At 37.2% G+C, this 25,018-nt stretch overlaps 1 protein-coding gene across 2 annotated transcripts in view; it reads left to right on the top strand.

Moving 5' to 3' along the window:
- The window catches only part of GLRA2 (glycine receptor alpha 2), a 177,339-nt gene that overhangs the window by 69,966 nt on the left and 82,355 nt on the right, over positions 1-25,018 (top strand). For both annotated transcript variants that reach the window (XM_045537961.1, XM_045537962.1), the window contains one exon: positions 433-647. In XM_045537961.1, the coding sequence (XP_045393917.1) occupies positions 433-647 (215 nt within the window). The remainder of the gene's footprint in view (positions 1-432; positions 648-25,018) is intronic.

Here is a 25,018-nt window from a genome sequence, read left to right as displayed (position 1 = left end):
TTATGTATTATATCTTATATGTAAATGTTATATATTACATATTATGTGCTACATATTGCATATTATAACCCCACAAAATTTGAATATTTTATTTCCACTGGTCAGTTTATGTCAGTCTTCCAAATTCTGAAGCTCTGTCTAAAATAATTAAGCTGCACCAAGCAGAGATTTAAAAAATTAAATATGCCATATGGTTTTGGTCCAGTGACTCTTTAGATCACACATTCTCACACTATTATTATCACTATTATCTCACAGTAATTATTTCCATTACTGGTTGAGTTGGAGAAGAGTTGAATTGGTTATGTAGGGGGAGAATTTTGTGTAATCTCCCAAATCCATCTGTAATACTCTTAAAAAAAATAAAGTGGGATGCTGGAATTGGAAAGACAAATTCAAATTGGACTTTAAATGATCATTTCCTGCTTCCAGGAAAGTTTACCTGCATCGAGGTCAAGTTTCACCTGGAACGTCAAATGGGATATTATTTGATCCAGATGTACATCCCCAGCCTGCTGATAGTCATTTTGTCCTGGGTCTCTTTTTGGATAAACATGGATGCAGCCCCTGCCAGGGTTGCACTGGGCATCACTACAGTCTTAACGATGACTACCCAGAGTTCAGGTTCCAGGGCATCTCTGCCAAAGGTAAGAAATTTCCTCACTTAACAACAAATGACCTGAGAGGTTCACCAAAGACCTTGTGGGCTGGAGAATTCTGTGAAGACAGAAACGTTTGCCATCCTACGGCACTGTTGTAGATGCAAGTGTAGTAAGAGAACAAAAGGCTGAGTTTGAGAGAACCAGGGCTCTGTGGACACGGGGAACCCTCAATATAATTGAGGGGAAAGGGGAATCGGGATTGAGAGAGAAGAGGAATGACTGGAGGAAGAACCATGGCTCAGGAATTCTAAGAAGCCCTTGAGTGCTTTTGACCTCAGTTGTTTATGAGCCATGAAGCTTGCAGGAATTGGAGTAAGATTGATGCGATTTATGCTGTATTGTTAAGTATTTATTAGTGAGGCTACTTCAATTCACATGCTCAGTGAAGTCATTTACAGTAATAAATGTTTGAATTAGGCTCCTGGAAATTTACACAGAAAAGCCATATCAATGAATATATGTAAGAAATTAACATACAACATTAGGGTGTAGCAAATCAGATACATGAATCTTTGCCATGCCTTAATTTTCTTTAATGGTTGATATGCTACTATTTTCTAGTAACACAGTTATCTAGAGAAGGAACAGTGGAGTCACCTAAGATGGTGAAAATTCCAAGAACTGTGACAAGGGGACAGAGGAGTGTGGGGTGGATATCAAGGACACATAGATATTTTGTAGCACCTCAACTAATAACCCGTAAGTGGCTGTGTAATCTATTTTTATGTAAGACAGGCCCTCTGTATTTGTAAACATTGCTTAAGCAAGTAATGATAAATGTCCTGCTTATGAAATACCCCAGCACCCCTGAAGTGTGCCTGTGTGTGCTTTCTCCTTTCACCAAGTACATGGAGCCATTGGCTTCAATTTTCCAGGAATGTGAGTTCAATTTAGCATCGAGTGTACACCATCTCATACTGGTTGAGCCACCTCTCCAAAACCTAGTTCCAGAAAATAATTGAGATGTAATCCTATATTTTTGCTGGCTTAAGCTTCTGTTTGGTTGTGCTGTATTTGACATGATGAGAAATGTTAGATCATGTTTCACATTATCTCCTATGGCATATCCAGGAAGTCTGTGGCTATAGTGGAGGTCGACTGGATACTGGGGAAATAGTTATACAATTTATTAAGTTCCATGCCTCCAAAGATAAATATTAGGTTTTGTATGTTCATAGAGGAAGGAATAGAACTATCTCTGATACTTTATCTTCTAGAATAACAAATAGTATATGTACCTATGTCATATTTCTATTGGAATACAGATGTCAGCGATACTAATGGTTTTTTTCAGCTATTTAATCACAGATCAATTTTACCCAATAGTAATTGTAATCCACTTTGTACCCCTCCAAAACAGGTTCATTTTCTAATTTCTCATTAGTTATTCGTTATTGATATCATTGCCTCCCATGCCATAAAACCTCAGGATGCCCAAATGTACATTTTACAATTTCATAGGCAGCTAAAGTACTGGTGCCAAATTGTGAGCAGATAATGTCAAAATATAAGACATTTAGCCTCCAAACACTCATTGCTATGAAAAGAGTAGTCACACATTTTCAAAATGGGAGCCTGAGTTTTTATAAATTTGTTATTTATTCTATGAAGCTGTTATGATTCTGCATCAACGGTCAAAACTATTGCTAAATAAATGGGCACTGATCAGTAATTTGTATGTAGAAGTAATCAGGAACCCAAATAAACCAAAAGAGGGTATAATCAAATATCATTTTATACTTGGCTCTGAACTCATAGTGGTTATCCTTTTACCACTTTCAGGTTTATCTTCTTACATGTACTTTTCTTAGGCTATTACTAAAAACATGGTTGGCTCTCAACTGACTGTGAGGAGATATGACTCACATGAATGATAGTCAGAAACCAAAATGGGATAAAAAGTGAGTCTTGGAAAATAAAGAATTGACCATACACGTACTTAAACATATGCATATATATAAATACTCAATTTGTAAACACTGTAATCCCTGACCAGATGCTCCACCATGCTGATTGTACTGTTGCTGCAGGGCCTACAGGAATGCGCTGTATAGAGTATACATGCACATTGCACTTTAAAAGTAAGATATGCTTGCTATAGAAAAGATAGAAAACACAGAAATCATTGTTAACCATCTAGTAAGGAACTATTGTTAAGACCTTGATGTATTTCCTTCCATTCTTTTTGCTATGTGCATTTGTGTGCAAACTCACATGCACACACAGAAAATTAAGATCAAATTTTTATAGAGTTCTCGACTAAGTGTCATTTCCCATGACATGAAAACTCTATTTTGAGCATAATGACTTAATGATAGTCTATCTGCTATACTAGTCACCATTTATTTGACCTCTTGGTTATTTAGGGTTTTCTTTTATGCTTTTATATGTATGATCATTATAAATACATTTATATATGAGTGTTTATATCTCACTGTGTTCTAGAGAACATATGTATAGTTCTTTAAATTTGCAATGAGAAAAAAGAAGGAACTGAGGATGACTAGAGTGAGTGAGGGAAGATCTATGGGATGCTTTATGGGTTGTATGTTCCATGCAGGCAGGAATTTTATCTTGTTCATTGTGTTAACTACAATATCTAGAACAGTATGTGGCTTAGACTAGATGCTCAGTGAATCTTCATTGAATATATAAATAAATTAATGAACAGCCATGTTCCCCCATGTGAGACCATGTAGAAGATAAAATAAACTTGAAGCAGAATCTATGGGTAAAAGTCTTACTGAAAAATACTACAGTTTTAATATACAGAAGAATTTTATAATAATATGAAATATACTATAAAAGAATAGAATTTTTCTAAAGGATTATGTCCCCTTTTCCAGAAGTTCTCAAGCAGACTTTGGGAAGTTAAGAATACATGAATAAAGATATTTTTTGAAATATAGGCAGGCCTGAATCTAAATCTTGGAGCTTTCATTTCATTCAGCCTCTCTAAGTTTGTTTCCTCATTTCTAAAATGAGAACATTATTATCTACCCCTTTCAAAAATTAAATGAGGATAAGATGAGGCACTACCCATATAAATTGTTTAGCCAAGTTTTTGTACGTGGTAGGTACTCAACTCATTCTGGTTATTTTTGTTGTTAGTGTTCCTTGTCCATAACATAGTAAAAAAGACTGCTCAATGGGATGGGAGGTTATATTAAAGACTCATAAAGGGCGTTATTAATAGAATATGCCATGTTCTTTTGATGGCCCATTATTTGGTTATAGTTGTCCTGTTAAAGAGATAAACCAAAGTTTAGCGAATGCATGTGTATATACAATTGGCCTTCCATATCCACAGGTTCTGCATCCACAGATTCAACCAACCATGAATAAAAAATATTTTAAAAAAAACAATAAAAATAACAATAAAACAGAAATAATACAAATAAAAAACTATAGCATAACAACCATCTATATAGCATTTACACTGTATTAGGTAGTATCAGTAATCTAGATATGACTTAAAGCATACAGGAGGATGTGCCTAGGTTATGTGACCATCATTTTATATAAGGGACTTGAGCATCCACAGATTTTGGTTGACAAGTGTCCTGAAACCACTCCCCCTCAGATACTGAGGGACAGCTATATATGTATGCATGTAAACACATGTGTATGTTTTTCATAGGTAAACAGTTTATTGGATGGGTTAGGCTCCAGAGGGCCTGAATAAGCAATATCTATATTTTTCTCCAATCACTGCCATTAAACATCCTTACTAGGCTCTGTCCTCCTTGTCCCTGGAGGACATATCAGGAGGATTCCATAGTTTCTCAGTCACCACATGCCATGCCATTAGACCCAGAATGCACAAACATTTATTTTATAATTTAATAGACAGTTAAAGTATTGGTGACAAATACTTTTATAAGACTTTTAAAAAATCATCTAGTCTAAACCAAGACTTCAGTCTCACACATGATTCAAAGTTCCTTTCCTCCCTTGCCCCCAGCTCAGGCCTGACTTTTGCCTTGAAGATGTGCAGAGAGGTGGAGCAAATTATCTGTTCCTTCACAGTGCCTCCTTGTGTTTCTAATTCCCCCTCTACTCCTGTTGCTGACTTTATAATTGTTGAGGGCTGAGGGTGAAGGGGAGGATGGATCAAAGTTGTATGTGACTGACACTGTTGTAATCTAACTATTGATGCTTTCTCTAATGGCAAGCCTCTAAGTGCTGGATGTCTTATGAGTTGAACTTGAATTCTTTGGAGTTTCCAGGGAATCCCACATACTATACCATTTCTGGATGAATAATGTACTCTCTGGCTGATGTCTTAAAATCTTTTCTTGGCTATCACCTCTTAGCAGTGTATTCCATACAACTTCTTACTCCTGGGGTCCCCTTACTCAAGTAGACAACCTTTTTGGTTAACATGTTTTCCAGATGACTCTCATTTGACCATCTTCCACACCATTTATTTGGTCCACTAAGAACTTGTGCATTATTGCCTTGCTAAATGGTGGAAATACAATTTAACCAATTGCTAACTGTTCTGCTTTCACCCCACCATCTTGGGTATTCCAGCTAACCTATTGCCTTCAGAATTTATCCAGGTAAGAAACAGTCATTGGCATTTATATTTTCAAACAAAACCCAAAGTACTGAGGATGCATAAGAGGGTTCTCTTAAGAGCTATTTTACTCTTTAATCCAGGAGCAACTTGTTGGAATTTTAGCAGCTCAGCAAATACGTGTTATGTGGAGGAGATGCCAGTCTCTTCTCTTATGGGGGTTGGGAGTGAACCCTTTTCTCTCATCTTTAGGAGAGTAGAGAGGATGCCACAGCACTGTCAACATCCCCAAATTCTATTACTTCAATTAATTTCTTTCAAATGTTTTGTTTTCTGTAATAATATAGGGTATTGGATGCAGTGGTCTTTAGACAACATTTACTTTCTTCTAGAAAGTCCTGCATCCTGCATGCATATGTGTAGAGTCTCTACTTGGTGTAGGACTTAAGTAGAAATTCAGAGGCAACTAGAAGATCCTGTTCCCATATTATTACACTTATAAATAAGCATTCTTAATTTTAGACTGTTATCCCTATGAGGGAAGGACTTCATGGATATTGTAAATATTTACATACCCACCACTTAGCACAACACCTGATTTACAGTAGGTGCTCAGTAAAGAGTCACTGAATGAATGGTGTTTAAAATACTTGTAGTCAAGAGTAATTCAATTGATGATTCACTCATCCATTCATTTATTCGGGTAACACTTATTGAAAGTTTTCTCTGTGCCATGCATTGTGCAAGGGGTCAAAGATAAATATAACACAGTCCCTACCCTCAGAGGCTTGTAATCTTGTAGGCCAGCGACAGACATTTGGACTGGTGATTACTAAGCAATGTGGAATATAAAGCCATATCAAGGAGGATGCCTAACCTATTAAGTAGAGGAAGAAGGAATGAAGGAGAAGGAGGAGGGGCAGGTGAGAGGGAGGGAGCAAGAGAAGGAGGGAGAGAAGGAGCAGAGTTAGGAAAATGGCCTGAAGGAAGGAGCCTGAACTGAGTCTATGAAGCATATTAAGTAGGTAGAGTAGGAGGTAAAGGGCATTCCAGGCAATGAAGACCTTCTACTCATAATATTTGGGCTGCACTTATAAAATAAGGTTTTCTAGAAGACAATCTGGGCAAGTTTCCAACATACTTCACAAATTTTAAACACATTTCAAGTAAGAAACTTGTGTTTATTGATTTCAAGTTAATATCTTGCCTTCCTGCCAACCAAAGCTCTTTGTGTTTTTTGTTTTTTTTGTTTTTTGTTCCTCAGAACTTCAATGCCTTCTCAAAATACAGGAAAATCAAATACCAGCATGATATCTGTTCCATAAGTACCTTCTCCTTTGAAGCTATAAAATTAGTTTTCAAATATATGCCTCTGCAGCCTCCAAGAAGCTATTCTGCTGGCAATGTCTTGTTTTGTTTTTTTTTTTTAACCATTTGGAGCATAAAACCCTTAGTGGCAGACTGAAGGCTGAGTGTACTATTGTCCTTCCAACCCTCAGGAAAATATCAGGATGAACTGAATGTAATGCTGAGACATCAAGCAGGCTTTGCATATGGCAAATGGGGTTAAACAATTATTTTCCTTTACTCCATGGTTGTTATTATAGCTGAATGATTTGTAGCCATTCCTGAGTGTCTTGAATCCTCATTTGTGGCTGCAGCTGAGAGACTGTAGAAGTGAGAGCAAGCACCGGTAGGGGACAGCTAGAATGACAAGGTGTGACTCTGACAGGCCCATGACTGTCTCTTTGGAGTAAGGATCCAGAGACATTGTGTTTAGCCATTATTAACTGGGATGCCCTATTTCCTATATAAGGAAATTTCCCTACTTTTCAGCCATCTGGTCAACAAAGACCAGCTGGAACATTTCAAGCAGCTGCCAAACCCAGGACACACTTGGAATTTAAAACAAAAGAGGCCACAGTCCTGCCACATTTCGTCTTGCTTTATTCCCCACCAGAATGCTTCTAACTAGAGATTGCATTAAGAGGAACTATGAAACCAGTAAGACTGATACCTGTAGGAGTTTCAAAATAAGGATTTGTTGGATATCTGCTTTAGCTCTAAAAAATAAAAATGATTCTCCTTGAATCAGGTACATCCCCGGCTAATTTGAATGACTTTCCTAGGTCAGACTAGTATTTCTGAAAATGGTTGGGAACAACTTTGTTTTATACATAATCAGGATTTTATGAAGTTCTTGGATAAAAGATTGAAAAGTAAGAAAGCCAGGCTTTGGCAAACTGATCTCCAGGCTTGCTTGCTTGAGCCAGATGTCTGCATATGTGGGAGACTTCATAAACATTCTCTTCTGACATTTTCCAAGCCACAGCAAATTGAAGAGTCGTTGATGTAGTGAGTGTGTGATAAAAATATGCAAAGAGATGACGTGTGAGAATTCTCTGGGGACAGAGCTGGAGCACCATTGAGACTTTAAGAATGTTGTTGGCAGCCTTGTAGGGAAGCTGACAGTGGGAGAAGCTACTCAGGCTGTGCTTCTGCTCAAGTCCTGGTGAGGCTCAGAAGTCTTTTGGGGGTGGCATTTTGAGGTTCAGGATTATTTTGAACTGTTTTTTTTTTTCAATTTCACTAAAATGGGTAACTCTGGGTCATACAGCCCAAATGGCTTTGTTTCTTATGAACACCACACAGTGAGAAAAAAATAAACTATTGTAGAGGATGTAACACAGTGTCAGGCACTGTGTTACAGGTTCACAATACAGGCAAAAAGAAACAGAACTTCTGTCCTTAAGAAGACTGACATATACATAAAATGGATTATAATTCAGTGCAGTAAGAACAATGGGGTAGATTTTTTATAAAAATGGCTGTGATAATTCCTCTTCCTGTATCTACACTCTTGGGTAGTAGCCTCCTCCTATACTGACTGTCAACTTAACCATGTGGCTTGCTTTGGCCAATGGGACGATGGCAAATGTCACATAAGAAAAGACTTGAAAAATGCTTGCATATTGGAGCTAGCTCTCTCCTGTTGCTCTTGGGATCCTATGATCAACCACTATGTGAATAAGGCCAGGCTAGCCTGTTGAATGACAAGAGACACATGGCCCAGTTATCTTTATCACCACGGTGACAGCCAGCTAACCATTAGACAGCTGAGACCATCAACTGCCAATGGACAACAAACACGTGAGGGTACCTGGCCACCACCATGTGGAACAGAGATGGTCCAGCACAAATTGGCCCAGCACAAATTGTTAACCCACAGAATTGTGAACAAATACATGGCTATTATTTTAAGCCATTAAATCTTGGGCTAGTTCATTACATAGCAAAAATTAACTGATACAAGTAGTGATGGAGTTGGGTACAGAGGTTATGGCTGCATAAAGGATCCTTGACCCAGTCTGAGACTTCCTGGAGAAAGGGCCCTGAGGAGGCAGCACCGAAACTAAATTTTCTTGAAAATAGATGAAGTTTTTCTTTGGACACAAATTCCCCAACACCACTCTGTTTGTAAGGAAATGACTGATATTAACTTCAGTTTCTATGGAACAAGTCTATAATACTCTACACATTTAGTCTGGTGATACTCTTTCTTTCTAATTTTCAAGCCACTCTTAAAATCCCATCTCTTCCAGGTAGCTTTCTCACATACTTTGGAAAAGTTTCCTCATAGCTTTCCATAAGAAGAAGCCCCAATTAGGCAATTGTTGAGTGCCTGCCTGTCTTTATAAAACATCTGTCACAGCCCAGAAAGCAGCAGGATGCTGGTGATAAACATACCAATTTGAGCACTCACTAACAATTGGGCAGGCTTCCTTTTCTGTACATATTCTTACACAAAATATGCTTATTTCTTCAGAGAAATTATGTGTTTGTGTATATGCAATGTAATGCATTCATTTATCTAAAGGGCATTGTGCTTACGAATTAAAATATAGATATCTTATGGCGTAGTAGGAAATATTAGTAAGCTCTCAGCTGACGTAGTAATTTTCTATTGCTATATAACAAACAATATCCATTTTTTAGCTTATATTTCCGTAGATCAGAAGTCTGGCTTAGTATGACTCAGTTTGCTGCTCAGGGTCTTATAAGGCTTAAATCAAGGTAACAGCTTAGCTGAGTTTTTTTCTGGACGTTCTGAAGAAAAATCTGCTTCCAAGAACAATCTTGTTGGCAGAATTCAACTCCTTGCAACAGTAGAGCTGAGATCCCCATTTCCTTGGTGCTGGCTGTCAGCCAGGGGCTGCCCTTAGTTCCTGGAGGCTATACACATTTCTTTCCATGTGGTCCCCTCCATCTTCAAGTCAGCAGCAGTGCATGAATTCCTTCTTATATTTCAAATCTCTGACTTCCTCTAGACCCAGATTTAAAGCATTCATTAATTATATCAGGCCCACCTAATAATCTCTATATTTTAAGGCCAACTGATATGAGACCTTAATTATATCTGTGAAATCCTTTCATAGCAGTCCCTAGATTAGTGTTTGATGGAATAACAGGACTATATATAGCTGGGACTGGAAATCTTGGGGGAGGGCGGGATTTAGAATTCTGCCTACCATACCTGGTTACTGCAACACTCTTTGGATGGCTTTCCTAATTCCATTTTGCTCCCTATGTTGTATTTTCAACACAACAGCCAGAAAAATCCTGTTTAGCCCCTCTCTGTTGAAAGTCTTCCCATACCTCCCCATCCCACTCAGGGCAAAAGCCAGTGTCCTCACCAAGGTGAACAGTGTCATTCATAGTTTATCCCCCATTTCCTTTTGACCTCGTCTCCCACTAACCCACCCTCTAGATCACTGCTCCAGGCACACTGTCCTTGCGGTTTCCCAAATATGCCAGGCACATGCTCTGGGCCATTTCAATGGCTATTCTCTGTGACTGGAATGCCCTGCCCCCAGATAGTCACATGACTGACTTCTCCACCTTCTCCAAATCTTTATTCAAATCTTACCTTCTCAACAAAGCCTGTTCTGGCCAGTACCACTCCTACCCAGGCCCTCATCAACACCTTGACCCAACTCAACTTTCCGATTTTTTTTTTGTTTCCTCACAGCACTTAATCATCTTATAGCAACACTATGATTTATATCAAACTCTATTATGGATTATATTTATATATTGTCTGTCTCCCTTAGCTTGACTATAAGCTCCATGGAGCTAAGAATCCTTATCTGGCTTGCTCCCTATAATAGCATCTAGCCCATTGTATATGTTCAATAAATGTTTGCTGATTGATTGAATGAATGAATATATACATCTCTAGAGTCTAGTCATTGGAAACTAGCTGCCCAGCTTTCCCCTAGGATATGGAACAAATAAAAAGGAATCCACCTGGCCAGGGGCCCATCTTTCCTTAACTGGCTATTCTTTACTACAGAGAATCCTGGCTGTGTCGTACAGTATGTTATTCTAATATAGTAACATTTTTATAAAGTTTCACCTCTCTGATAGTATCAAGTAGTGTTATATTTATTTTTCTTTGATATACATTTTGTATAGAGTAATGTAACCAAATAAATAATAATAAAATAAAATAGTGGTTTAGGTAAGAGGGCCTCGAGATAGGCTATTTTTAATCTCAGCTTTGCTTCCTCAGCACTGTCACAACTGATTTGGAAGATTCTCAGTGCGCTGACGCAAGCGTCCGTGGTCCCTTCTCGCTTCTCTCATTTGTTTGGATGCAAGCTTATTTTCTGAATTCTGATAAAGGTGTCCAGAATTCTTCTCATCTGGGCTCTCTACAGCAGCTCTGGGCCAAAAGAGCAGCCCCATACTCTTCCACCAGAGCCCAAACACCAGAAAATTATAGTACCCTTTTCTTTACCTAGCAAAAACGGAGTGGGTTTTTGTTTTCCTTTGATCTTAAGGTATCATTAAAGACTATCTGTGCATTTGAACCTAAGGATTGCTTTGGACTTCATCTAGGACTTGAGAGACCGTGAGCTCCAATCTGAAACAAACTACATGATATGCCTAAAGCAAACCATTTTCCATCCCTCACCAAAAAAGGGGAGGGGAACTCCAGTTTGCTTTCCAAAAGTGACAACACCTTAAAAAAACTGGAATATCAAAATCTTTTCCTAATTACACATGAACTGCTCTTGTAAAATCTTAGACTTTTGGATTGTTAGCAGAAGATGTGGCTTCAGTGATGCTGTTATAGATGAGAAAACTGATAATGTTGAATGTTAATTCCCTTTCCATTTTTCAAGATTCACTTACTTCTTATGCATGTGAAGTCCTCACGGATCGCCATCAAGTGTGAATAGCCTCTCTCTCTTCCTTGCGTCAATGGCACTTGTGTCTTATCTCAATCATTGCTTTCTGACATGTGGCTTAGTGATCAGGACCCATGTGTACTTGCTCTAATACATTGCACTGTAAACTCCTTATGGAGAAAGCCATGTTTTGTTCTACTCTGTGTGACTCATGTGATTTACATAGAAGAGGCCCTCAGTAGTTATTGTTGAAGTACTGTAAGGGGACAGTGTTCAATAGTTTCTGATTCTCTATGATCAGAGTAAGAATTAGTAGCGGAGTTTAATTGGCTTGATAAGGAAGAGTCTCTAAAACACGGATCGCAACCGTTGTTGCACAAAGCTGAGATTTTAAAGTGTTCCTAGACCCTACCACAGGCAAATTAAATCAACCTATCTGGGAGTAGGGTCCAGATGTCAGCATTTTTTAAAGCTGCCCAGGTGATTCTAATGTGTAGCCAGGGCTGAGAACTGTGGCTCTAAATTTTGTTGTTGTCTGGGGTAGTGTTTTCATTTTGCTCACCATGTGCCAGGATATGTATTCATTTAAACTTTACATCAACGCTATAAAGTAGGTACTATTATTATCCCCAGTTTATAGATGAGGATACAAAGGAACAAAGGGGTTAAGTGACTTGCTCAAAGTCATACAGAGTTAGACCTTGAACTAGAATCAGATCTTGAACCCAGGCAGTCTGGCTCCAAGTTGGTGTGATTAATTGCTATGCCACACCACTTTTCACAGTTAACAATTACTGAGCTCCTTCTACATGCCTTTCCCTGTGCTAAACTCTTTACATAGATTATCTCATAGCAAATATATGAGGTAAGTACTATTTTGCATCACCAATTTATAGGTAGGGAAACTGAAAAAAGAGATTAAGCAATTTACCCACAGTTATGTTTCTAGCAAGTGAAGAAACGAAATTCAAACCACTAGTCAATTGAAATCCTCTCAAAGGAAGAACTAAGAATTTTAAGTTCCCTCACATTGTCCATACCATGCTAATTACAGGTGGAAGCTCTTGACCGTGAAATGAGTTATTTTCTAGACTCTGAAATCCCCAAGCCTTTTGGCCGTGCATATTGTATTCACTGTATATTATATGCACTACTTTCTGAAGTCCACTGTTTTTCTGTATTCCTGCACACCATCTACCCACATTTCCTTGCGGTGAGAGAAGCTACTCCCAACAATCCAAAACAAGCAATACAATCCCTGTAGAAAGTAAATGTGGTAGTCCATGAAACACAACCTGGCCTAGAAACTCCTACCTTTAAGTTCCACCAGTTAGATATCTGCAGTCATGTCTCTCTGATTCTGCATAATGGATTTTGTGCAAGAGCATAAAGCAAAAGAAGGAAGTGCTTTGGTCCCTCTACCCTAAACACTGATTCCCACACCTGGGAAGTTTAGCCACCTCATTCAATTGGATTGGAACAAGCCAGATTTCAAATCACCTAAGGACACTGATCTAATCATTTTTCTTTGAACATAACTTGTGCTTTTCTGCCTTCCATCCTCTTGTTGGATTTCCCATCCCCTTTCTCTGACCAGATAAATCCCGCTCATCTTTCAAGGTCCTGCTAAATTCTCTTTCTTCACTGAAGCCTTCCCAAACTCTTTCAAATAATTTCTCACCTCTTAACTACCGCAATTACTTCTGCAATCTTATATGACTTTTTCTTTATTTTAAAATTAATTTTGTATTAGAGGGTACAGTGTGGCACAATATTTTTTAAGAAAGAAAAAAACTTGGATTTGGAGCTGGAACACATGGATATATATCCTAGCTCTTTAACAGCCATATGACATTGATAAATCCTTTAATATCTTTGGATCTGACTTTCTTATCTAAAAAATAAAAATAAAAGCTAATAATTCCTTCCTACCAATATCACAAAATTATTGCAAAGGTTTAGAAGAGGTGATGGTAGATGAGCAAGGACTACCCAAATATAAGAAATGAAATTCTTTTACTTTGAATGCGAACAACAACAACAACAAAAATATGCTGTCCGTTCTTCCTATGTACACACTGTGTCATTTTAACTATTTTCTTTTTATCTAGTTTTGAACCATTTGATTATGATGTGCCTCAATGTAGTTTTCTTAGTGTTTCTTGTGCTTGGAGTTCATCAAACTTCTTAGATTTGTGAATTTATAGTTTTTATCAAATTTGGAAAAATTTTATACATTAGTTTTCAAATAGTTTTTCTGTACCCCATTCTGTATCCTCTCCCTCAGAGACTTAAATTGTTTTTTTTTTTTTTTTGTTTATTAAGGATATTATGGAGGTACAAACATTTTGGTTACATGGAATGCGTTTGCCCTGCCCAAGCCAGGGCTACAAGTGTGTCCCTCCCCCATACAGTGCATTCTGCTTCCATTAGTTGTGGGTTTACCTCCCCCCACCCCGCTCAGAGACTTAAATTGCACATATATTAGACCACTTGACATTGTTCCACAACTCACTAAGCCTCTGTTCTCTTTTTGTTCTTTTTTTCTCTTCTCTAGTCCATTTGTGCTGCTATAACAAAATACCATAGACTGGGTAATTAATAAAGAACAGAAATTTATTTCCCACAATTCTGGAGGGTGAAAAGTTCAAGGTCAAGGTGTTACCAGGCTCATTGTCTGGTGAGGGTCCTGTCTTTGCTTCTAAGATGGTGCCTTGAATGGTGCATCCTTTAGAGGGGAGGAACACTGTGTCCTCACATAGCAGAAGGTGGAAGGGCAAAAGGAATTAAACTCCCTGTGTCAAGCTCTTTATAAAGGCACCTAATCCCATTCATGAGGGTGGAGCCCTCATGACTCAATCATCTCCCAATATTAACGCATTGGGGATTAAATTTCAACATAAATTTTGGAGAAGTCAAAAACGTTCAAATCATAGCACTCTGTTTCATTTTAGTTTCTACTGTCTTATTTTCAAATTCATTAATCTTTTTTTCTTCAATATCTAATTTGCTGTTAATTCCAGTCCAGTATATTTTTCATCTAGACATTACAATTTTTGTCTCTAGAAATCTGATTTGGGCCCTTTTTTATGCCTTCCATGCCTCTTGTTAATCCATTCAACATTTTCTCTACATTTTTAATGTCCTTGTCTGCTAATTCTAACATCTGTGCCAATTGTGGGTTAGCTTCAATTGATTTTTTTCCTCCTAATTATGTGTCTTAATTTATTGCTTTTTTGTATGCTTGGTAATTTTTATTATATTCCAGGAATTGTAGTTTTTACCTTGTTGGATGCTAGATTTTTAAAAATTTCTATAAAAATTATTGAGATGTTCAGGGACACAGTTAAGTTACTTGGAAACAGTTTGATTCTTGTTGTCTCGCTCTTAAGATTTATTAAGTAGACAAGACCTTTTTGAGTACTCTATTTAATGCCTCATCAGGTGTTCTACTCTGGCTTATGGGAACAAGCACTGTTCTCACCACTGTTTTGTTTCCTCTAATTCTTTTTAGTTGTTCTTCCCCTGGCCTCAGTTATTCTTCTTATATGGATGCACTTATCAGTACTTGCTGAATGCTCCGGAGAAACCCTCTGCAGACCTCTGAAGTACTCTTTCTGTGCAATTTTCTTCATTTTGGTACTCTGCCCTGTGAACTCTAGCTTCTGTGGACTTCCCACACCCTCAGATCCATCTCTTCAATTCTCGGAGTTCTTTTGAAGTTCTGCTTATATTCCTTCTCCCTGTACATGACCTGGAAACTCTCGAAAGACAGTAAGCTGGAGCAATAGCAGGACTAACCTCATTTGTTTCACACCATTTAGAGATCATTGTTCTTTTTTGCCTGATGTCTAATGCCTTGAAAACCATTTTTAAAATATATTTTATCCAGATTTCTTAGTTGATTCAGGATGGAGGGTAAATCTGGTCTCTCTTACTCCATCTTGACCTTAAGTAGAAGTCACTGCCATGGTTTTAAATTCTTGATTTATTTTTAAAATTTGGCATGGACTGTCAAAATAATTTGAATGTGACAATTTAGATAATTGAAATAATTATCACAACTAGCATTAGCTTGCAAATGCCAAGAGTACAGTTGTTCTAATCAATGTAGACTGCATTTATTAAATACATAGTTTTTGAACTCTAAGACTGAGAACAATTTATTGTAAATAAATTAATATTTGGTATGTATGGGCATGAATATTAATATCCTAATGAAGAAATCAGTTTTACTCTACAAAATGTTTCATCAAAAGATTTATTTCAAAGTGATATATTCTAACATATGTAGGCTTATAATTGCATATTATTCTTTACTCTTTTTTTATAACACACTGTGGACTGCTTTGGCAGAAGGGGACCTTATGTCCCATCCAGCAACTCCTCTTCACATGTCAATTTTTCTCAATGGTTCACACTTGTCCTCATGGGTCCTCATGGATACTGTCACTAAATCATATAATTACTCACTTTAATTAGGTTTAATTCAATTCAATAAATATTCAAGTTGCACCTACTATGTTAGGCGTTAAGTAGGTCAAAAAGATAGTAAGACAGTTTCTTACCCACGAGGAATTTATGATCTAGTACAAGAGTCAGCAAACATCATATGCAAAGGGCCAGATAGCAAATATTTCAGGCTTGCAAGCCATAAGGTTTCTGTCACAACTACTCAACTCTGCAGTTGTTGCACAAAGGCAACCATAGACAATTGTAAACAAATGAACATGACTGTGTTCCAATAAAACCCTGATCTAATAAAAAGAAGCAGAGAAGTACAAGTATAGAACAATATATATGCCACAAAGTTGATCAGAAACAAATGTTATGGTGTGTCAAAGAAGAGAGATTCATATCTTAATAATTGGTTTGTAAAAACAATGAAGGATTTAATGGGGGCAGCAATATTTGAGTTGATATATTAAGATGAGGGAGAATTACAATAAGCAGGAATGACAGTGGAAAACCTTAAATAAATAAGAGAGTTGAGTAAGCACTGAATATTTTGTGGAAGAAGTAAGTAGTTCTGTTTAGGTGAAATGTTGATTATACTCAGAAGTGAGGTAGAAAAATAAGGAAGTGTAAGGCCTTTGGATCAACCCAGACATAAATAATGTTTTCCTCCTGTAGACCTGTTAAGCTCCTCTCTTTGGTCCTTTATCCTATTCTGCCTTTTATTATGGTTATTTTTGCACTTGTCTTTGTTCCTCTACTAGACAATTCTCACCTTTAGGGCAGTGACTATATACCATTCATCTTTAAATCCCCGCTGTTTTCTAGCACAGAAATGGAACCCAGCAGTAGAGCAATAATATTTGCAGGGTTAATAAATGAAACCATCTACTTTGGCCCAAACCATTTGGGCTTGCCAGATAGTCACTGCAGCCCTGAAGAAATGGTTTAAAGACTAGCCCATTGATAAGGAATGAAAATGCTCACTCCCTACAACATTAGTAACTTTATTTCTCATAATGGGTTTTGATAAAGGAATTAACCCATGTACAGTTGCACAATTTCTTAATTCTGCCATCATGTAGATTTGACCATAATTAGTAGCCACTCGAAATACAGCTTCTAAGTTGAAATTCTCCACAGTCTATTTCAAGGAGAAAATCCATATAGATAAGTACTGGAGTTTTATGTTTTAATCAAAAGGTTAATTGAGTGAATTAATCTTTGTGTTTAAATACATTTTACAAGGAATTTGGAATAAATAATTTAAATGGGTTAAAATCAAATCAGTATAATATTAAAATGAATACTAAAGCTTAGGAAATGAGTTAAAACCTTATGCATTCTATTAATTATGTAGCAGCAGACAAAACTGTCTATGGCAAGTTTAACCTGAGAAGACAGTAAAGCTGATAAGGATTTTCAAATCCTCCTGGAATCACTAGTAACTCCATAGAAATCATTTTATAAAGTGTGTAGTGTTTCACAAAGACATAGTTTCTGAGCAGTTCTCTAAAGAAAAACACCAAGCAGTTAGCATTTAGATGAACCTTCTGAATTGCAATGAGAGCAAATAACTGCAGAATTATAAATTGGCTCTGTCATGTCCACTGAGAAAATGAAGATAGACAGCAAAAATGGAATCTGACTATACACATGTGGCTGAGAAAAGAAGAGGCCCAGAATCCTTTAATAAAGATTTTCTAGGAGCAAATAGTGACACCATCCATCAGCAGGATCTGTTTATATAACACTTGTGTGTCTGTAAGACTACGTAGGTGGTAGCTTATGAGTGGGAATGTTCTTTTGTTAGTAAATGTCACCAAATAAGCAAATAAGTTAAGGGAAATATGAGGTACAAAGACTGTGTCACTATTCAGGAGAAAATGAATTGTTTAATAAGGATATAATGTACACTTCCAAATATGAAAAATTAAGGTAATTTTTGTCATGATCTTTAAGGGTCTCCAGAGAAGTATTAATTTGTTCTTTATGTGAATTTAATTAAATTGTATGAGATGTGTGTCTCATGTTATCTCTGTTGGAAACAACTCCTAGGAAGTTTTGAGTACTGTACGTGTCTCCCATCCCCAAATCATGGGGACCAAACATTGCAGTTTGAATCGAGAGCAAAGAGATATTTTCTCTTGTGCCCAAATAGAATCACTGCTCCTGATCTTTCCTGGCCCAACTGAGATTGGGTGAAAAAAACCCAAACATGAGAGAGGTATGTCAAAGGGACACAGAAGCCGACTCAATCAGTTCCCAGTGACCAAAGCTGGAAATGTATAAGCAGCAAAATAAAGTAGTATTGGATTACAACTCATATTAGAAAATAAATATCCATAAGCCCATGCTGATATAAATAAATGATTGCATAAAAATAATTGAGGTAGCATAAACAAATCTCCCATGCAGGAGAATTTCAAACAATTCATGTAGATATTCTGCCCTCAAGGATGTAAATTCCAACTCCCCATTAGTTAAACGTGGGCTTCTCATAATGACTTCCTTCCAAACAGTACAGTATGGAAAGTGGAAAAAAGAGTAACGTTACAGTAGAGAAACATGACAAACACTACCTCAGCCATGTGATCAAGGTCAACATCAATAATAAGTCATGTTGTAGTATATAGTTTAATAGTATATACCCTCGATATGATGTAATGAGAAGGACACTATCTCTGTGGTCTTCCTTCTAAAAACCTATAACCCCAGTCAAATCATGAGAAAAACATCACACAGTTCCCAATTAAGGGGCATTATACAAAATACCTGACCAGTACTCCTCAAAATATCAAGTTGATAAAAATTAAGGAAAGACTCATAAACTGTCACAGCCAAAGGGAGCCTAAGAAGAGATGATGACTAAATGTAATGTGGTATCCTTGATGGAATCCTTGAACAACAGCAACACTTATTCTCTGTTTCTGAATAAGTGACCTAATTTGTTCTATTCTCTCTCTCACTCTTCCTTGTCCTTTATCCACACAAAGTAGAAAGCCTACCTGTGGACAGTGCCAGGGATGTTCATGTCGTACAATTCCAGGCACCTGGACAGGAGCTACTGTCTCTTTCTTTTTTTGGCCCAATTCCAAATTCTCAGTGGAAAGGATCATACACTTTGGGACAGGAATCCACCTCTTGTTTCCCTCATTTGTGATGGGGGCAGGGTCAGGGAAGGGACTCTGATTTTCCTCGCTTAGGTCCTCTTCACCCTGGACAAATCAATTGCCATCAAGGGAGTAGAGTTACATGTATGTACCTGGCTGCCCACGGTTCTACCCTGTGAATGGTGAGGAACTATGGGGGGAGGTGGAATGAGGAAGACAAGGAGCTTCTCCCAGGATGGAGAGTGGTGGGGAGAGCAGGATAGCTCCTAAAGTATGTAAGACTGAGAAGGAAAAAGCAGGCTTAGTATGAAACATACATATTTAGCACTTCTGAAAATGTACAGGTCCAAAATCCCTCATCCACACTTCTGAAACCTCCAAAGCTCTGAAAACCAAGAGGTTTCCCATAGCTCATTTGGCAGCAAAACCTGTTCTGAACTGATGAGAGGCTAATTATAGGCTCTACATACCCCATGTAGTGTGAATATTCATATCGTTTTCCAAAGAAATATTAATGTATTTGATTACAGGGTCTTTCCCAAGCCCTACTAGGAGTAAGTGGTATGTAATAAATTATATATGTTACAGTATTACCTTAATAAAATCTAAAGAACTCTGAATTATAGTACATAATTGCACCCATGAGTTTCATATAAGAGCTATATTTATAACAGTACACATTCTGAACTATATAAATGTCAATTTCTATGTAGCTCTGAAAACAAGAAGGGCAAAATAAAAACCCATACAAGGAAACAAAGGAAAAAACTTCAAAACATTGGCAGAAAAATACACAAATATCTGTGCTAGTTTTGGGGTGATAGGCTAACTCTACGACTACTGATACCTTATTTTTACATAATGTTTCCAGGCTTCAAATCTCTTTTATGTTATTTTTTTAACCATCAAAACAAGTCTTGGACATAAACAGGAAAAATACTATCATCACCTTTTATGAATAAGAGAGGGGTACCTACAGAAGGTTTTACTAGAGACAGGGTACGGTCCCGGTACCAAGTCTCCTAACCACTCTGCCAGTGTCCTTGAACTCTGCCACCCTGTATCTCAAGTGGAAGGGGGTTACTGAATTGGCATTTTTAGCATGGAGATAAAAGGGCAACAAGGCAACTTAATATGTGGTTTCTTTGATGACTATGAAAAGAAAGATTTTGCCAAGGATCCTTGGAGAGGGTCATGGTGGGAAGATGGAGTAGAGTAGGCTATAGAGGAAACTGGACAATATAGCATCAAAACCTATAATTCTAACTTTTGCCATTTCTTGGGGAAACCTATTTTCATGGTATTTTTCCCTGCCTCTGCAACTAACAGCTTTGATGAAACAGATTTTGTTCTTCCTTTATTATTTATCTGAAGGCCAAATTCCAAAATATATCTCATTTAAATAAATAAATAGCCAATTACTGCTAAGGAATTTTATTTTGTTCTTTTTGTGTCTAATAGTAATAATGAAATATTATTTTTATCCTACCATAAACCAGTGATTTCTATTCCTTTTGAGTTTGAGGACCTTCTTTTTAATATCAAAATGTGCCATTTCTCCCAGATAACAGTAATTTTATGTTTAGTATCAACTTATTGAAAATATAATTGCAAACACAAAAAGCTATTATGAATTCAGGTATATTCACACCAACACCTGTATGCATTTGATAATTAGCAGCATACAAGTGATATGTATAATATTTATTCATCCTACTCACAAAGTTTGGTGGAAATATGGATTCTCAGAAATGTCTAAGCCCCCTGTGTTATAGTCCATTTCTGTTTCGACTAATTTAATAGAATTTACTAATATTAATATTCAAACATCTAACAGAATAAATGGAATTTAAAATATATGTTCCGTATATAATTAGAATACCATAATATGCATAGAATAATGCCTTTCACAAAGTAGGCACTCAATAAACATTTGTAGAATGAATAAATAGATGCTAAAACTCTTGGTGAGGTAGCCTTCTGCAGTGGATAAAACATCCAGGGTTCAGACTTCCTTGGATCCCTTGTTGGCTATAACTGCCCTTGGCCAAACCAGTTATTGTAATATCTACTTCTTAAGCCTGCTCTGGGGTCTTGTATGATATTTTCCATAACTAAATCTTTGCATGGTGTATTCCATAAAAGATAATTCCCTTTTTCTCTCTTCCTTCAAACTCCTGCCAATCTTCCTCAGGGAGTCACCCAAACTTTCCTTCCCAGGGGACTCTTAATGGGAACTACATCTTGATGCTAAGAAATGTGACACTGTAGAATGAACATACACTCCATGAGGACAGAGAGCCGTTGCATACTCAGAACAGCACAGATCTTGGTATGAAGCAGATGCTCAATCTATATTTGTCGAATGAATAACTAGAGGAAGATTGAGAATTTCCCATTGAAGGAAATCCCACATCAGAGGCAAGAATATCAACATTTAAGTAGTTAAGTGACTTAACACTCAGAAAAAAAATCCCTCCTGTACTGCAATTATTTGTTTCTTTCTATTCAGTGACAATGCTTCCCTATTTCATTGTCAGTATAAAAACCCCAGGGACAACTGTCAAAGCCAGATCTTCATTTCTGGGCCCCTGTGTCCTTCTGCTTTCTCTTCCCCGAATGCTGACCATCATTAGCAATTCTAAGACTTGTGTTGCCTTTGTAAGATTCTAAATTCTTATTGCAGACCCTATCAAAATGGACTGAAATTGGTTTAAACCTGAGGAAAGTTTAATCCTATTTAAATAAATCCCTGTTTATTTGCTTTATTTGCTCTTTTTATCTTTGTTTAGAATGTTTTCATAAAGTTTTTTTAAAAACTTGTATCACTTGGCAGTATATTTTTAATGATTATAAAGACCTGTTATGGCAAATGTCAAAATATTCATAGTAAAGAACAGTTTTTAAATGATGTATAGAACAAGTATATTTCATATGTGAGTTTCATATATTTGGTGATCCACTCAGTATTCCTAATTGGAAGAATATTTTGCAACTCTCTTTCTATGCCACTGCATGGTCTCTCCCTCTTTACATTGCCACGATATAGTAACACCCAACCCAACCACAGCATGTGGATACACGTTTTAAATAGATACAATTTTTAATGTCTGTTTTCCTCAAAGATTTGTGTTTGTGGCATTACAAAAAAAAAAAACCCATGTCTTAAACTTCTCAGCGCTTTGCCAAGAGATAGACAATATATAGCAGGCATTTTTAAGGAAGGAAATGTGCAATGCCTCTCCATGTTTGTTTGGAAGATGCCTAAAATTATGTGGTGAACTCATCATAAGAAAAATAATCGCTCAACAAATATATTGCTTGCACCACGAGGAAAGGAGTATCATGCAAATGAAAAGAAAATGAAAAAGAGCTAAAGTGTCCTGTTCTATCACAAGTAAAATATTTCCCAGACATATCTTCTTTTCCTTCCTATCAGAGTAAAAATTATGTACATTAAAATGCATGAAATGCCCTAATGTTAAGTGTATAATACATGAATTTTTACATACGTATACATTTCAGGTCAAGATATAGAGTATTTCTAGTATCTCAGAGGTAACTTCTGTTCTGACTTATTTAACTATTGATTAGTTTTGCCTCTTGAACTTAATATAAATGGAATTTTACGGTATATATTCTTTTATAACTGGCTTTCTCACAAAGCCTAATGCCTGTAGGGCGTATCCATGTTGGTTGTGTAGCTGTAATTTGTTCCCTTTTGTTGTCCATTCTCCTGTTGTTGGGCATCACTTCTAAATTTTAGGCTATTATGTATTAAATCTGCTATGAAAATTTGGTATATACTTTTGATGGACATATGCACTCATTTATGTTGAGAATATATCTATGAGTGGAATTGCTGGGGTATACGGTACGACTATGCTTGGCTCCAGTGTATATTGATAGTTTTCCCAAGTGCTTAAGACAATTTACACTCCCCCAGCAATATAATTGCTTCACATCTGTGCCAACACTCATTATTGTCAGGTTATTTTTTCATTTTAACAATCAGATGTTTAGTGGTAGCTCATTGTGATTTTAACTTGCATGTCCCAGATGACTAATAATACCAAGCAAGCACCTTTTCATATACTTAGTAGCGATTTGGTTATCTTTTGTGTTTGTTCCAGGTTTTTGCCCATTATTTTACTAACCAAGCACAGCTCTTGATTTGAACTCTATTATTTGAATACTCTATGCTGAGTTCTACATGACCTAATGAGGTTTGTCATGGGTAATAATTTTTGCCTTTTTAGTTCTCCGTGGTGTTTTCAAAAGCAATGGTATAAAAAGGACTATTTTTCCAAGAGCAGAATTCTATACGGTGGGATTTCTGTCCTGCATATATTATCAGAAGTTTAGTGGTTCAAACAAGATGTCTGGGTTCACGCCATATGAGCTTAGTTTATTTACATATCTCTGATGCCTTATCTGTAAAATGGGAATCATGACATGACTTGCCTCATAGCGTTGTGGAGACCATTGGACTTGACCTATATAAAGTTCTTAGAGTGATGCCTAGTACATGGAAAGCTCTTGATAAGTATGGGCTATTGATAACATTCTTGGGGTGCTGTATTAGGCCCTCATTGTATCTGTTCAATCAAGAAAAGGTTAGAACATTATCCAACAAATTGGGGAAACATTCACATGTCGATCTGGACTACTTAAACATAAACTGGGAGACTCGGTCTGGAATCTCCAGGACTGGCTACGTGAAATGACCGCTGAAATGATCACTGAAGCCTGTTGTAAATGTTCTTTCTGGTCTATTTGGCTTTGAGGTCCCAGCATATGCCTAATGGCTCCATTGATGTATGAGTTAGGAAGGCCCAGGCCAAATTTTACATATTCATGACTGGCAAATTGTTCAGTGTGGCTCTGGGTAGGAACTAAAAGAATTAGAAGAAAAAGAACAATTCCCCTTCCAGGCAGCCCGAGACACAGGAGCACTTTAATAAAATAGGAACTTGAGTATAAAATCTACAATACATTCCTAAAAAGGTTATATTCAAGGGCATCCAAGTGGCCAGAGAAAGCAAGTCAAATGTAGCAGGAGAAGAAATTGCCTAAGTAAGAGAACCACTTCTCTGCCAATAACTTACAGGGGGCCATGGGATTTTTCTCTCATTAAGTCCATCTGCCTGGGCTGGGTGCCTGGCAGCTCTTCTGATAATGAGAATCTGCTCTTCCCAATACTGGAAGAAATAAGTCTTCTTCTCTACCCCTTTACATGTGCCAGTGGCATGTCAGAAATAATTTTTCAGGAAAGAGGCGTTTCAAGGCACAACCAGGTATGATCATTCAGTCACCCAGCTCTTTGGCCATTGGATGCAAAGGACAGAGAACAGTGCTAACTGCCTGTCCTTCTTCTGCTGACTTATCAGATTCAGAAAGGAATCACATCCTTTATCAGCTGATGCCATCAAGATTTTAGCTTCCCATAAATGCTCATGTAAAAATGTGCAATGATTTGTATTTGGTCATGATTTTTTTCAGAATTCATCAAGTTATGACTACATAGATTTCTTATTATTATATGTCCACAAAGCAGTAATTATTTTTATTTTGCTTAGGTTTTTAAAAACTTTCTACCACATGGATTTTAAGAAAATGACCTTTAAGAATTATTTGGCTTAAAGAAAAGACAGATCTGGGTTCCTTTTTCGTATTTTTATTGACCTGGTGTAATAGACAGAATTCTAAAAATGCCCTTTCCTATCAATATTCCACTCCCTTTTCTCCTGGAACCTGTGATCTGATGAGATATCACTTCCATAATTCTTTCAGGTTATATGGTACAGTTGACTTTAAAACAGGGAGATTATCCAGGTGGGCCAGATCTAGTCATATGATACCCTAAATGCAGATTTCTCTGGCTGATGGCAGAAAAGGAGGTCAGAGAGATTGGAAGCAGAAGGGAGATCCAGCTCTGGCTTGAAAATGGAGGGAGCCACAAGAGAAGGAGTGTGGGCAGCCTTAATGAACTGAGAGAAGCCTCTGGCTGACAACAATCAAGGAAGCATGTTCCTCAATCCTATACCTACAAAGAACTGAAATCTGCCAATA

The sequence above is a fragment of the Lemur catta genome, chromosome X, assembly GCF_020740605.2.
Source record: "Lemur catta isolate mLemCat1 chromosome X, mLemCat1.pri, whole genome shotgun sequence".
Lineage (NCBI taxonomy): Eukaryota > Metazoa > Chordata > Mammalia > Primates > Lemuridae > Lemur > Lemur catta.
The sequence above is the reverse complement of the archived record's forward strand: the minus strand, read 5'-3'. Positions and strand labels throughout refer to the sequence as shown.